This window comes from Triticum aestivum, chromosome 3A (genome assembly GCF_018294505.1).
Source record: "Triticum aestivum cultivar Chinese Spring chromosome 3A, IWGSC CS RefSeq v2.1, whole genome shotgun sequence".
Classification (NCBI taxonomy): Eukaryota; Viridiplantae; Streptophyta; class Magnoliopsida; order Poales; family Poaceae; genus Triticum; species Triticum aestivum.
This window is the reverse complement of record NC_057800.1, coordinates 693416827-693433347: the sequence shown is the minus strand read 5'-3', so window position 1 is coordinate 693433347 and position 16521 is coordinate 693416827. Positions and strand designations below refer to the sequence as shown.

At 43.8% G+C, this 16521-nt stretch overlaps 1 protein-coding gene and 1 long non-coding RNA gene across 2 annotated transcripts; one reads left to right on the top strand and one right to left on the bottom strand.

Moving 5' to 3' along the window:
• Window positions 1–3123: 3123 nt before the first annotated feature.
• Window positions 3124–6894, bottom strand: LOC123059181 (uncharacterized). Its single transcript, XR_006427383.1, has 3 exons — window positions 6597–6894; window positions 5466–5538; window positions 3124–4570 (listed from the first exon to the last, which is right to left on the bottom strand). It is a non-coding gene; the product is annotated as an uncharacterized lncRNA (long non-coding RNA).
• Window positions 6895–10577: 3683 nt separating this feature from the next.
• On the top strand, window positions 10578–14453 carry LOC123057171 (zinc finger BED domain-containing protein RICESLEEPER 2-like). The gene is made up of 6 exons (XM_044480280.1): window positions 10578–10981; window positions 11765–12298; window positions 12395–12577; window positions 12776–14043; window positions 14135–14196; window positions 14298–14453. The coding sequence occupies exons 1-6, from the start codon at window positions 10578–10580 to the stop codon at window positions 14310–14312; spliced, it is 2466 nt and encodes an 821-aa protein (XP_044336215.1). The 3' UTR covers window positions 14313–14453.
• Window positions 14454–16521: the final 2068 nt, after the last annotated feature.

Genomic DNA, 16521 nt, shown 5'->3' with positions numbered 1-16521 from the left:
GACGGTGTTGTCGCTGGCGCGGGGGCCCTCGATGGTGGGACGAGTTCCACGCACATGGCGAGCTCCCGCGGCTCGGCGCCCTGCTCTGCATCACCGACCGCCGCGGAGGCCAGCGAGACGAGGAGGCGTGGGTGATGGTGTGTGGTAGCTAGCGGTGTTGTTTCTGGTGTGGGGGCCCTCGCTGGTGGACGAGCTCCACGCGCACGGCGAGCTCCCGCGGCTCGGCGTACAGGGGGCCTCGCTGGTGTACAAGCTCCACGCACACGGCGAGCTCTCGCGGCTCGGCGCCTTGTTCTGCATCGCTGCGATGGCGGGCGACACGAAGAGAGGGAGGAGCTCGTAGGAGGGGCAGGGATGGAGGAAGGAAGGGGGTAACAAGTGCTGCAATTTAAATATCCAAACAATCAAATGGTGATGGTGAAAACATGAGACTTTAGCATGCGAAATTTAAGTAAACTGAAATAGTACTTATTATTGTTATTAATAATAAAAGGAATCATACGAAGTATGTCAAGTACTAAGAAAAAGCAGCTTCTGCTAAAGCCCCATGAGAGGATTTCTCCTTGAGACTGTAAAAGTTTTAGTAGAAATACTGATCATAGCTGCATATGAAGGAAATATGCCCTAGAGGAAATAATAAAGTTATTATTTATTTTCTTATATCATGATAAATGTTTATTGTTCATGCTAGAATTGTATTAACCGGAAACATAATACATGTGTGAATACATAGACAAACAGTATGTTACTAGTATGCCTCTACTTGACTAGCTCGTTGATCAGAGATGGTTTAGTTTCCTAACCATAGACAAAGAGTTGTCATTTGATTAATGAGATCACATCATTAGGAGAATGATATGATTGACTTGACCCATTCCGTTAGCTTAGCACATGATCGTTTAGTATGTTGCTATTGCTTTCTTCATGACTTATACATGTTCCTATGACTATGAGATTATGCAACTCCCGTTTACCGGAGGAACACTTTGTGTGCTACCAAACGTCACAATGTAACTGGGTGATTATAAAGGTGCTCTACAGGTCTCTCCGAAAGTACTTGTTGAGTTGGCGTATTTCAAGATTAGGATTTGTCACTCCGATTGTCGGAGAGGTATCTCTGGGCCCTCTCGGTAATGCACATCACTTAAGCCTTGCAAGCATTGCAACTAATGAGTTAGTTGCGGGATGATGTATTACGGAACGAGTAAAGAGACTTGCCGGTAATGAGATTGAAACTAGGTATTGAGATACTGACGATCGAATCTCGGACAAGTAACATACTGATGACAAAGGGAACAACGTATGTTGTTATGCGGTCTGACCGATAAAGATCTTCGTAGAATATGTGGGAACCAATATGAGCATCCATGCTCCGCTATTGGTTATTGACCGGAGACGTGTCTCGGTCATGTCTACATAGTTCTCGAACCTGTAGTGGCCGCACGCTTAACGTTTCGATGGCAGTTATATTATGAGTTTATATGTTTTGATGTACCGAAGGTTGTTCGGAGTCCCCGATATGATCACGGACATGATGAGGAGTCTCGAAATGGTCGAGATATGAAGATTGATATATTGGAAGCCTATATTTGGATATCGGAAGTGTTCCGGGTGAAATCAGGATTTTACCGGAGTACCGGGAGGTTACCGGAAACCCCCGGGAGGTTAGTGGGCCTTAGTGGGCCTTTACGGAGAAGAGGAGAGGCGGCCAGGGCTGGTCCGCGCCCCCCCCCCCTAGTCCGAATAGGACAAGGAGAGTGGGGCGGCCCCCTTCCTTCTTCTCCCCCTCCTCTTTCCCCCTCCCAAGTCCTAATCCAACTAGGAAAGGGGGGGAGTCCTACTCCCGGTGGGAGTAGGACTCCTCCTGGCGCACCCTCTCTCCTGCCCGGTTGCACCCCCTTGCTCCTTTATATACAGGGGCAGGGGCATCATAGAGATACAACAATTGATCGTTTGATCTTCTAGTCGTGTGCGGTGCCCCCCTCCACCATAGTCCACCTCGATAATACTGTAGCGGTGCTTAGGCGAAGCCCTGCGTCGGTAGAACATCATCATCATCACCACGCTGTCGTGCTGACAAAACTCTCCCTCAACACTCGGCTGGATCGGAGTTCGAGGGACGTCATCGGGCTGAACGTGTGCTGAACTCGGAGGTACCGTACGTTCGGTACTTGATCGGTCGGATCGTGAAGACGTACGACTACATCAACCGCGTTGTGATAACGCTTCCGCTTTCGGTCTACGAGGGTACGTGGACAACACTCTCCCCTCTCGTTGCTATGCATCACCATGATCTTGCATGTGTGTAGGAATTTTTTTGAAATTACTACGTTTCCCAACAGCATAAGCTCTAAAATTAATTGTAGATGCAGAAGCTGTAAAAATTAACTATAGATGTTGCAAGCTTCAGCTCATATCCAAGACAATTTACAAATCTAATTTCACTTTGGGTCAAGGAATTTTGGCAAACGTTCGAAGCTCTTATCATAAATTCCATTTATCTCCCTAAAGAAATACATAATTAATATTATTTAGACAAGACAATATGCAATTGCTTTACAGAGCCTCTCCAGCATGAAATAGAGTTGATAGAGAAGAATGGCATACCGGTTGATAATTACTGAGTGAAGCTTTCATACCCGAAAAGAGCCGAACAAAGAAGAACTTGTGAGAGCATGCTTACATGCATCACATGTTCTTTGTAATAGTTTGCGGTTCATTAGCAGTAATCTTTTACCAATTGTGCCAAACTCTGTAGGTAATGTTTCAGTGCACACTAAGGGCGTGTTTGGATTGGAGCCAAGGGCAGCCTAGCCAAAAAGTTGGTAGTTGACCGGGTGTGGGCGCTTGTTTGGATGACCGCCAATAAATTGGCTCGCCCTAACCACGCTAGCTTTCTCAGTTCAATTTTCCGCCAACTTCTGGGCAAGTCATTGGCGGAGGAATCCTGCGCCAATTTTTTGGCACGCCCATAGGTTGGCAGGGCTAGCTCGGGCAGCATCCAAACACACCCTAAGCTGCATCTTGTATAAAATAGTGCCCATATACAATTGGTAATGAACAATTTGGTTCCAAGTAAAGGAAATATTTTTTAGGATATACATCAATAATCTCGTTCTACAAAAGACTTAAATACACCTACATACATGAGTAACATATTGAGCTACAAATTCAGATAAGTTATTGAAAAAGCTTCTAATCCTGAAAACATTGAACTGCTAAACATGTACAAAATCTCCCATTAGTGCTGAAGAAGCATTTGTTGTGCACTCCTCAGGCATAGCATAGCACACACAAAGGAATTTTCAAGGTAGTACATATGTACGTCCTCTATACCTCTTGTCAATATAATGTGGTAGTATATATATGGTCTACTGTTTACACAAATCAACTAGAGAGGAAACATATATGCCAATGGAAGTAGCATATCTAGCAATTTTCTCCAAAGATGTAGCCAGATGACCAACATAGCCCCGAGTAAATTTTGAAGTGTATTTCTTCCTATATTAATTATTGTAACTTGATTCTTACAACCATCAAATAGTACTAAGCTTTCTTAAGTATTTCTAAACCTTGATAAAAAGAGATAGTCAAATTTCTGCAGTAACATACAGGATCCAGTATTTCCAGGTCCATGCTGCGCAAGCAGCTGAGAGTAAAATTACACAATCACACATGGGCAAACAGTTTAATTGGGCTTATAGACAAGCATTCTACACCTCCCCATCTGTAGCTAGGATCTGCTTATTTGACGCTAAGTTTGACGCAGAGAGTGGATACCAAACATTCAAAAAAAGGGATCATGCAAGCTATTTACCTTCTTGTTATCCCAACTAGATCATCGATGGCGCGCGTTGCTACGCCCGTCTAATTTTTCGTTCAAATGATAGTGATTCTGATAAATATAAGAGAAATGAAACATATAAATCCAATACATAAAGATACATTGTTCAGTAATCAAGACGGGATATTCTTATGCTATTGTATTAGGCAGCTGTGCTAAGGTTCTCACAATATATAACAGTACCAGAATCACATTCAGTTGATCTCAAAGTAATGTACTCCGTACAACTTTAGGCCGAAACTAATGTAGAAATATACTTTTATTCTTGCAAAGTACTCCCTTCATTTCATATTAACTGTCGTTGATTTAGTACATTGTACTAAATCAATAACACATAATATGGAATGGGTGGGTAGTAAAACAAAAGATGTGAAAACATGGATGCAGGCAGTAAATAGATAAATGATCAAATAATCAGAATTGGCCCAAGATATAGTGTGCTAACAATGTATGGTTATTTCAGAAGAAAATACCCTCTACATTATAACTGCAAGCTAACAAAGTAGTATATTTAAGAGAAACTACCTATTGTTGAAATGGCCATGCTCATACTGTGTCCTGGGTTGAATACAAATCAAAAAGTCTTCTGCAAGCTCCGTGTCTCAAGTTTGAAAATGTGCTATCCTTTTGTCTCTTTGGCACGCAAAGAAATCAAAGTTGTGTTACCACATCCACCACAACAATCCATTTGGAATACACAACGCACAATATCATGCCTTTTTCAACCTAGTTTGCCGGAAAATGGAGCGGATAAGATAAAGTGTTAGTGGTGAAAAACAAACTGAACCGTGTTCAGTTGTGATGGACTTCATGTGAGGCAAAGCTCAGGCATACGATGATATCTTGGAGCACTTGGATAAGCTAGTGTGGTACACCATGACAAAGAATAGATGCATTTTTTTTCTGTAGGGAGAAACAGATGCAGCTTCCCTTAGCTAACTCCTACAGTTTGTTGATTTGCACGACACAAAATATTCAATTTCCTATAGATAAATATATAGTTAGATAAGTTGTATCAGTTAAGTTGCCACATTTCAGTTAGAGAATGTGTAAATAATCATGCAATTGTAAAGCAGGTCCTATTTCAGTTCAAGAAATCTGAAGCAAGACTGGGAACTTAATAATGCAATTAGTGATTTGAGTGTGCATCTATATTGACCATTTCAAAGGCAGTATGACCGAACAATCATGAACATTTTCATTGCCATACTAATTAATGATCACCTGATAGGAACTACTCCATGTAGTATATCTTAAGCACACTCCCTAGTCATGCCACATAGGCAAGCATAGTGTGTCTGCATTTGTACATCTAATATAAACAGAACATCTCAGTAAAAGAAAATCATACATCAAGTAATACGAAGATAAGTCAATATATGATTGCAGAACAGGAATAGTATATGAATGTTGACACGATTGGCCAATCCACACACCAACACCTGGCCTGCAATAATTGACAAAGATATATAGTTGTCTAAAAATCTAAGTAGAGTTACACATTCGAAGCATCACCAAACGAGCACATGATGAAAATTGCATGATAGAAAAATCACAAGGAAGGATAAAAATGTGGATAGAGCTGAAAGCACACCATACATTTATGAATGGAATATTTTACCTGATCCATGGATAGGTTGAATAATTTCTCAATTAGGCTTTGGTGACCATCCAGTATGCTTGAGGAATTGCACCTGCATAGTCAAACAAACACAAGAATTTAGATTCACAAGACCAATTTACTCAACGATACAAAATGATGTCTAGATACACCTAACTGGGTAGCCCTGGATAAAAACAATGATCTTGTTCTCAGACGATGTAGTACAACACATGAAAACAGGCCAGACCAATGAAGGGATAGCCCATATAAAGAAAGAACAAATCTCCACATAGAACAAAAAGACTGCCACTTCCTTCCTCTCGTGCAAGAACATTTGAAAGCAAGAAAGAACATACAAATGCAAACTATTCTACGCAACAACTGCATTGGGTTATTGTTCGCCTTGGTCTCCATGCTATATTATTAAGCTTGGACAACCGCTCTACAATCTATATATGGAAGTAAGCTAATGTCATTTTCCTCAAATTGGCGAAGATGCCTTACATTCAAAACATCTTCATATGTTTTACTGTGCAAAGGTTGATTATCTAGCATAGCTTCTGTTCCACCATTGGAATCTACTCGCCTCAAACGATCACATGCCTGGAGAAACAAAGTTAACATAGTAGGATTCATCATTCCTCAAAGGGAATTACATGCTTATTCCTAGTATTCTTCATAACATCCGACCATTGCCTTGTACATTGCAAAACTTTGACCATTATGTTTTTTTATGGTTTCGGTGTATATAGAATTTTTGTGTTGTTAAAATAAAGGAACTATTGTGGCTGTAGCATCTAATTTTCCACAGTTAGTTAATTATGCCCTTTTAATTTTTTACATATGGAGTAAAGTTGACTGCTAACATGAAAATAGGTTCTAAAATCAAGTTGGTTAAGCAACAGTACACCCCACAATTCATGTATACATGAACCAACCCAAATTGATTGGCACACAAACGATTGAAACCATGAAAGCTGATTTCAACAGTTAAGTATTATAAGCACCACCACGCCCTACAGTATATGTACTGTAATAGCACACCCTATGATATTTGCAGTACGGATTTCTCAAAACCTTAGCCATACGTGAGGATGCTGAGAAGGTAAACCAGGGTAATGATATGATGGAGAGAATAGATAAACTCACCTTGACCTTGTAAGATAGATCTCCTCGATGCAACTGGCGAGGCAGTAGGCATGGCGGCGGCACCTAGGGTTCGCCGCGCCGCATCCTCGCGCATCGTGTCAGGTTGATTCGGGCTGGATGCGTCGCCTCGGGTCGATCCCCTCCCGCGCTGGAATCCCTCGTGAATCTAACCCTGTCCGCCACGCGGACGAGTGGCTGCCGTAAGGAGCATCAGCGTGGAGGAAGAGGAGACGTAGCCGGTAGCCTCGTGTCGATCCCCGCCCGCGCCGGAATCCCTCGAGGCTCGCCTAGGCGTCGGGGCCCCCTCTGTACCGAGCCTCTCGGATCCCCTCAACTGAATGGTTTTCTTTTCAGCGCATCGACGGATCGGTCAGCCCATAGAAGCCCAATCAACCACAGGCCTTCAAAAAAGTCCCCAGAGCAGCAGCCCAATAGGACAGGCAGCCCAGATCGTGATTAACTACTGGTTAAGGATAATCTGACAGCCAGAAGCTAATCAAACATGAAATCCGACGGCCATAAACGTTGAGGGCGTGAGAGGGCTGGAAAAGTGCTCGGTTATAATGTTTTAAAATTCCATGCATAAATGGATTAATTGTAGTTGGTCTTGGGCTGCAAACCATAATTCAATTGGAGATGGAAAATAAACCAAGAGGATAAAGTATGAAGGTAATTTTAAGTATAGCCATTTGAGTAAATAACAGAATGGTAACTACCAACTTTCTATTAATCATACATATGAAATAACCTTCAACACTTCTTAAATTAAAAACCAAAAATGAAGCTCACCTAGTCATGTATTGGTCTTTCTCTCTTGCTCTTGGCGTCCTTTCCCTCAAGTGTGATGAATAACAGGCACTTACACCATATTTATCATCACTTCTCCTTGGCTCATAGCCTTCTTTTCAATAGTTGCATCTTGGGAAGAGTTTTTAGTTCACAAATAACCAAATAAGGAAGCAACCAACATCAGGTAGTAGCACATGGCAGCAGGGCAAGCATCAGCCAAACATTGCAACAACAAAACCAGCAGCACTGAATTCATGTATAACCAGTCGCACAAGTAGTAGCCATAGCCCACAAAGCAAAAAAACACAAGCACAAACTCGAGGGGAGACCGAGAGAGGAAGTAGGAGCTCACCTGCCCGATGAAGGTGAGAATGAACAGGGGAGGAGGGGCGTGGATGACGGTGTTGTCGCTGGTGGGGGTGCCTCGATGGTGGGACGAGTTCCACGCACATGGCGAGCTCCCGTGGCTGGGCCCTACTCTGCGCAGCCGACCGTTCCGGAGGCCAGCGAGACGAGGAGGCGTTGGTGATGGTGTGTGGTAGCCAGCGGTGTTGTTGCTGGTGCGGGGGCCCTCGCTGGTGGACGAGCTCCACGCGCACGGCGAGCTCCCGCGGCTCGGCGTACGGGGGGCCTCGCTGGTGGACGAGCTCCACGCACACTGTCATGGTTTTGCCACGGCAGATGTCCTTGTGAAAGGACTTAGTCGTGGAGCCATCGCTACGTGTTAGCTTAAAGGGGTTAAAGCGGACAAGGGACACGAAAATTTTATACTGGTTCGGCCCCTTACGATGAAGGTAAAAGCCTACTCCAGTTGTGATGGAATTGCTAGGGTTTCGATGACCAGGGAGCGAATCCGCTTTGCCTGGCTCTCGAGTTGTTGTGTGTTGTCCCTAAACCGCCGCCGGGTCGTCCCTTTATATACATAGGTCGACGCCCGCCGGTTTATAGAGTCCCAGGGCCGGATCATCAACGTGTCCGGCTTGGTATCTATTCCTTCTACCTTACAATACAAGTTATATTGTCAGGACCCCGATCCAATGCCACATAGATCTAGCATGTAACACCTCATATCACTTTGCGGCCTCACGCACGGTATTCCCACGGGTGATGCCTTACCAAGCCCGGGACCGTTTGCGCCTTTTGGCTCACGTATATGATAGTGTCGCTAGCATCCATATGACAATGAACCCGGGCCGACATGGCTAGTCGTGAACCCAAAGTGACACTAACTTACAGGGACAGGCATACATGACCTAGCAACGAACATGTCGATCAACAGCGAGTGAATCCCAAGTCATAGCAAGCTACAAGGACTTAAAGGATCATCGCATGACATTTCCCAGAAGGGACAAACACATGAACGAAGAAGGACACATGCTGGCAGCCTAAGTGTTCCGGAGCAGTAGCAACTGGGCTAGCAGGAATCCGGTAATCCGGGCTGTAGCAGGCTACCATGGCTCAGTGGAAGCACTAGGAGACATTTCCTGGTAAGAGAGGCTACCAAGGATAAACAACTAGATAGTTAGATCCCACACATACCAAGCATTTCAATAACATACATACAATATGCTCGATATGTGCAAATACAACATGGCATCGCAACATGACTCTACAACTCAAGTATTTATTCATTAGGCTCCGAGGAGTCAAGTATTACAAACATGGGTCTCATGACCCAACATACAGAGCATACAAGCAACAAGCACATGCGGAAGCTTAACTTGTCTGAGTACAAACAACTACAAATGAAAAAGGCTGAGAAGCCTGTCTATCTACAAGATCCTGCCAAGGGCACAAGATCGTAGCTGAGGTAACAAGCTAAACATCGAAGACCACATAGAAGTAATAGCGAGACTGAAGTCTCTCTGCAAAACATAAAATAGGCAAACGTGAGTACAAATGTACCCAACAAGACTTACATCAGAACTATCTACATATGCATCAGTATCAACAAAGGGGGTGGTGGAGTTTAACTGCAGCAAGCCAGCTTTCACTCGGTGGCTATCCTAAACTATGGCTGCAAGTAACTCTTTTGAGGTGGTGCACACGAGTCCACATATTCACCATATCAATACACCACTATGGATCCGCTCCCGTCTTTCTATGAGAACGCCATCCATAGCACTCACGCTTATCTTGCGCATTTTAGAGTATCCACTTTCACTTGTCTATGAACTGCATAGGCAACCCAGAAGTCCTTTACCGCGGACATGGCTATTCAAATAGATGATGTTAACCCTGCAGGGGTGTACTTCTTCACACACGCTCTCGCCACACTTACCACCATGTACACGTTGTGTATCTCGGCAACCTTCAAGCGGAAGCCTGACGAGGGAGTCGTCCACTACCTGACTAACCACACAAGTCTCTAGTCCAGGTTTATCGCCTATTCGAGTTCCATCCGCAAGGAGATCCGGCTGGGGTGTCGCTCATGGCCTCAAACGATGTGAGCAGGGTTCCCAAGCCCACCATCCGGGTGCCACTTGGTACACCATGCTACTGTGCCTAGTCTGTCCCAAGCCCACCTGTACCGGGTGCCACTTGGTAGACTACTAACACTACCTACAAACACCAGAAACTAGTTGCAACTCCTGGACAGAGATCAGGTTGATTAATAAGTCAAGAGGGGCACTTAAGCATTCCAATGCGTGGCAGTAACTGTTCATGGATCACAAACACAGAACTCAGTTCCTGAGGACGGCTTAGGGATGGCAATGGTAACCCATTACCCGCGTACCCGGCGGGTAAAAACCCTATTAGGGTAAGGGTATGAGATAAAAAAATACCCATGGGTATGTAAATAGAAAACTACTAAACCCATTGGGTATAGTGGGTATGGGCATGGGATAGCATAACCCATACCCGTGTACCCATATACCCACGTAAAATCTGTTAATGGACCTTCACAGCTTCACTATTCATATATCAATCTAACTTCCCACAAAATTAGTCTATATATTCCACGAGATACATGTAGCATTGTAGCCCACATACGCACGTACATGGAAAGAATCTACGTGATTAGCGTGATTTGGCTTCGGCGAATAAGGAATACGTGATCACGTCCCATATTGAGAGAGACAGAGATTGATATCCTCCTCGTCTCCTCGTGACCTCGTCTCTCATCTCATCTGATCATCTCGGGGCTTCTCGCCTCCTCGGGCATCGCTACTTTGCTAGTCGCCGCTGCCAATGCGTCCAGCTGCTGGCTACCTCGCCGTCGCCAGTGCTTCCAGCCACTCAGACGCCATGGACCTTGGGGAGGACCATAGCCTACGCGAGGACGGCGACCGGGAGAAGGAGATGCAGCTCACGCTCAAGCGGACTGAGTCGGACGGCGGCGACCACCACGGCCAGGAGCATGGGCATGGCACGGCTGCCCTGATCCCAAGCCTAACACCGTCGTTGGATGGTGCCATCCGTCTCCATCCGCCAGGAAAGGGGCAAACCCCCGGCCGACGTAAGGGACCTCTTGTCTCGGCGTCGAAGGTGCAGCAGCGTTACGACACTTCAAGCCGGCCACGTCGCCCTAGCCCGCTTAGTCGATCCTCTACTGTCATCAAGCACAAGAACAAGAGCAAGGCTATATTGGCTTGGTGAGTTTCAATTTTATGTATGATTTTGTGCATTCGTAGATGATACATAGATGTATAGATGATGTGATGATATGATGTTTTTTTCGTGCATATATAAGTTAAAATAAGTATTGATTTTCTACCTATGCATGATGTATATAGCTGCTGTGATGAATGAGGTTTTTGTATATCTGAGAAAAGAAGTATTTGTTACTGAGATGAGATAAGTGTAGCAAATTGTGTTCTAGTACATCACTCGCTGTGTGATTTTTTAGCATTGTAACAACATAGATAGAATCGGCAGTGGCCGGTGGCAGAATATTTTAGATCTATTTAATGTGGTGTGGTAACTGATCGTCTCTGCTTTTGTACAAGATCATTTTGTAAACATCTACCTTCCCAGTTTCCAGGGGTAAAAATGCAGAGACATTGTAACTTGTTTCAGACTACTTATAGTAAACAAAATACAGTAAGATTCAGGCCCATTTAAGACAGCACTACAGCTGCACGTTTTGGTCAGAAAAATGATGACTTGCAGTTAATAAAAATGCGAAGTGCTCTACGATTCGAAATTAACTCTTCCTGGAAATATAATCGTTGGACTGAAAAGAAAGAATGCTGAAAACAAAAAATTAACTATTTATAGTTGCTGTGATGAATACATTTTTTTGTATATAGATGATATCTACAGATGTTATGATGCATATATGAGCATCATACTTTCAGTTCACATGTAGAATCAAGTATTATATTAAGAAGACTTCAAGAATTTGATGTATTTTTTCATTTATGCTCATTTTGCAGTGGTACAAGTTCAAGCAACCAAGTAGATGTTCCTTGTGATGCATCTGCCCCAATGGATGAAGATGGAGATCATGTCATTCTTTCAGATGATGAAGATGGACAGGAGCAGGAGGTGGAAGAGGTCAATGAAGCAGGCAAACGGAAGCTAACTTCTAAAGTTTGGTTGGAAATGAAGAAGATCAAGATCAATGGGCAATGGAAAGCAAAGTGCAACTATTGTCACAAGGAACTTGTTTCAGGACCCAGAGCAGGCACGAAGCATCTTGCTACTCACCTAAAGATTTGTACTCTGAAGATGTTGAAGACGAAGGGAGGCAAAACATTGAGTCAGCCATCATTGAGGATGAATGCTAAGGACGACGGTAACGTTTTTTTGGAGAGCTATACCTTTGATCAAGAGGTTGCTAGAAGAGAGCTTGGTAACATGTTGGTGTTGCATGAGTACCCACTGTCTATAGTGGAACATGCTGGTTTTAGGAAGTTTGTTCATGCACTTCAGCCACTATTCAAGCTACATACAAGAAATACTTTTAGGTATACCTTGCTATGGTTTTATTTGATTTATTTCCGTCTACCTTCTTCTATGAAATGAGGAGGTAACATATGGTATCCTCTTCTTTTGTCTTTTAGGCAAGATATTGTGGAAAATTATGAAGAAGAAAAAAAGAAGGCAATTGATTACATGACTATGAACCAATCTAGGGTTGCTATCACTACAGATATGTGGACTGCTGACCACCAAAAGAAGGGATATATGGCTATTACAGCTCATTTCATTGATGAATCTTGGAAGCTTCGAAATGTTATCATGAGGTACTACTATGTGCTGCTGTATATTATGTGTTGCTGATCATATGCTGCTGTTTATGATGTGCTGCTGTTTATGATGTATTGCTGACTAAGATGTGCTGCTGTTTAATATGTGTTGCTGTCTATGAAGTGCTGCTGTTTTTATGTGTTGTTATTTATTATATGCTGTTGTTTATGACTATATGTTGCTGAATACTGCAGGTTTGTATATGTTCCAGCTCCTCATACAAGTGAAGTGATATGTGAGGTGCTCTATGACTCCCTGCTTCAATGGAATATTGATGAAAAATTGATGGCAGTGACTGTGGATAACTGCACCACCAATGACAAGGCAATTGAGATGATTGTGGGGAAGATAGGGAAGGAGAAGCTCCCTTTGGAAGGTACTCTGCTGCATATGCGTTGTAGTGCACACATCTTAAATCTTATAGTTAAGGATGGATTGCATGTTATGAAGTCAGCTATAGAAAACATTAGGGAAAGTGTGGCATATTGGACCGCGACAGGAAAAAGGATAGAGAAGTTTGAGGAGATGGCTAAGTTTAAGAAAGTAAAAATAACAAGAAAGTTGATTCTTGATTGCAAAACTAGGTGGAATTCCACTTTCATGATGCTAGAAGCAGCTTTACCATATAGAGTTGTTTTTGAACGTGCAAAACAAGTTGACAAACAATATGAGCATTTACCTAGTGATAAAGAATGGGAGTTTGCTGCAGAGATGGTGGAGAGACTTGGCTTATTCTATGAGATAACTAAGTTGTTCTCCGGAACTAATTATGTGACCGCTAATGTTTACTTCCCTAGAATCTGTGAGATTAAAATGAAAATGAGACAGTGGGCCACTTGTAGCAACCCAATTATCAAAAAACTCTCTGAGGAAATGACAACTAAATTTGATAAGTATTGGACGGACATTCAAGATCTCATGGGGATGGCTACACTTCTTGATCCTCGGTACAAGAGGCACATGTTGACTGCTTGCTTTGCCATGCTTCATGGCATTGAGCCATCTTCTTATGAGTGTGTGGAGTTGGTTGATGCATTAGTTGCTAGATTACATTCACTGATAGAGGAGTATGAAGTGGAAGTAGATGAATATAAACCATGTGAAGAATTGATTTCTTCAATGAAAGCTCCAGCCATCATGAATATTTTCAATGACATTGTCGCCAAACAAAGTCCTGCTACAGCTCGGTTGCAAGGTGAAATAGATATGTACTTGGCAGATGGCCTAGTGCCATACACAGAAGTATTTAGTGTGTTGGATTGGTGGAAAGTAGCTGGAACAAGATATCCAACATTAAGGAAGGTTGCCAGAGATATTTTTGCCATTCCCGTGACAACAGTTGCTTCAGAGTCGGCCTTTAGTACAAGTGGCAGAATACTTAGTGAACATAGGAGCCGCCTAACTCCTGATATGGTGGAAGTTTTGATGTGCTCCCAAGATTGGCTTAGAAACAAATGCAAAGGTGAGCAAATAATGTAATTTTTTTTCAAACTTACTCTTTATTTAACTATTTCTAATCATGTCTTGTCATCTCTACAAATTGTGTGTTTTAGATGCTCATAAAGGAGATGCTAGCTTTTGGACTTGCCTTCAAGACATTCAAGAGGGGATGCAGGTTAGTATTCACCAACACATTTCCTTTGCCGATAGATTATTTGAGTGCATATGCTATAAGAAAAATTCTAATAAAATGACTACATTCATGTTTCCAACCAGGACTTGGCCCTTTGAGATGTAGAGACATGGTCTCGGCGAGTTATGCTCAAGATTGACGACTTATTGTGCCAAGGTCTTCGTTATGCTACTATCGGATTGGTCGAGTTTATTTTAATTGAACTAGTTACAATGTCGAAACTTTATTGGGATGCTTATTTTGTGGCCTTATGTACGGTCAAATTACCTCCATACTTTGTCGTGATTTTGTGAACTTAAAATAAATGACTATGTGTTGCTGCATACAAATAAGTGGTGTTGTTTATGGGATTGTGTTTTCTTTATGATGTGTTGTTGTTTATTAGTATGTGATGTCTATAAATTATGTTGATATGTTGTCGTTTATGATTATTTCTTGCTCAAGTTGATGTCCGCACACGTGGGTATTTATACCCGTGGGTACCCATTTACCCTGTCGGGTGATGGGTATGGGGAAAAATTGTACCCGTTGACGGGTATGGGTACGGGTGATGGGTAAGCTCAAAGGGGATGGGTAAGGGTATGGGGTAACTCGACCCGTACCCAAACTCGGCGGGTGCCATCCCTAGGACGGCTGCAATGAGACAACCCACCATGTACTCCTGCATGACCTCTCACCGCTACCTTTACCAATCGAGTTCACACACTTAGCTCTCAACGGTAGGACATGTTCACCACATTCCAATTCATCCCCGATGAATCAGACCTGACTCAACTCTAAGAAGTAGCAGGCATGACAAACAAGCACGAATGAGTAGGCACATCAGGGCTCAAACAACTCCTACTCATGCTAGTGGGTTTCATCTATTTACTGTGGCAATGACAGGTCATGCAAAGGAAAAGGGGTTCAACTACCGCATCATGTAACAGTTGAATCGCTGTTGTCCTAATGCAGTAAAAGAGAGCAGGAGCGAGAGAGTGGGATTGTATCGGAATGAACAAGGGGTTTTTGCTTGCCTGGCACTTCTGAAGATAGCATTGGGTCTTCATCAGTGTCAACGATCACAGCGTCGGAACAACGTCTACCGAGGGGGAACAACACCGACAAACAGAGAATAAACACAATAAATGCAATGCACAATATGATGCATGTACATGGCATGTATATGTGATGTTGTTTGTGCTAATGCAAACAGTAACAAGTTCAATGGAGCTCATTTGAATCAAGGATTCAAATGCAACTCCAAACTTAAGCATTTAAATGCCCTTTATGTGTTTTCATCTATACAACATATTTAGGTTGGTTTGTCATGCATGAAACTAGTACAGATGGATAGATTGAATTTTTCTGATAATTTTTCATATATAAAACTTTTCATTTGGAGTTACGGTTGAATTACTATGAATTTTTGAAGTTTAGACTAATTTCTGGAATTTCTGATTTAAAAGAAATAAACTAATTCCAGAAAAGGGATTACTGCGTCAGCACTGCACCAGCATGACGTCAGCAAGTCAACTGCGCTGACCCAGGTCAAACCTGATCTGTGGGTCCCGCATGTCAGTGTAACAACGTCAGCAGCAGAGGCTGACCAGTGGGACCAGGTCAACGCTGAGGTGGCAAGGTCAAACTGACCGGTGGGCCATGGTCATTAGCTTAATTTAAATAGGGAGTAACCCTGTGATTAATTTAAGGGGGGCGGGCCCGTCTGTCAATGACCCTGGGGTTAACTAATCGGTGGTTAGCACTAATTAAGCCTGGGCCACTCATCAACTCCGGCGACTAATCGCCGGCGTAAACAGACACGGCGAGGTCGCTTGTCCAGCCAGCTCCGGCGACGGGAGGTCGCGTGGCTGGGCTCTACGGACATGGCGCGGCAAGGCGCGTCGTTTGGTGGCAACATGAGGTGCTGGGGTGGTCGGAAACTGCAATGGCGGCGAAGCTTCGGCCATGGCGGCAGCGCTAGCTAGGGGACGAGCAGAGCAATGTGGTTAGGGGGAGGAGAAAGAGGAGCTCACGGCAGGGTAGGTTAGCGGCCTCGGGGATGCTCTGGACGAGGCGAATTGACAGTCGATCTCCGGGCACCAGAGGTGAAGACGACGACGCTCCGGTCGACTGGGGCCTCTTCTGGTCGCGTGCGTCGGGTGTGTTGCTCCACGGGGTCGTGGCGGAGCTCGGGGATGTGGAGAGGGAGCGAGAGAGTGGCTGTGGCCGTGGTGGAGCTCGTCGGTGGCGGCGACGCGGTTTGGTGAGGTGGGGAACAGCGAGGGAGAGGGAACCAGAGGAGGAGGGGATCGGTGCGGGGCTTCG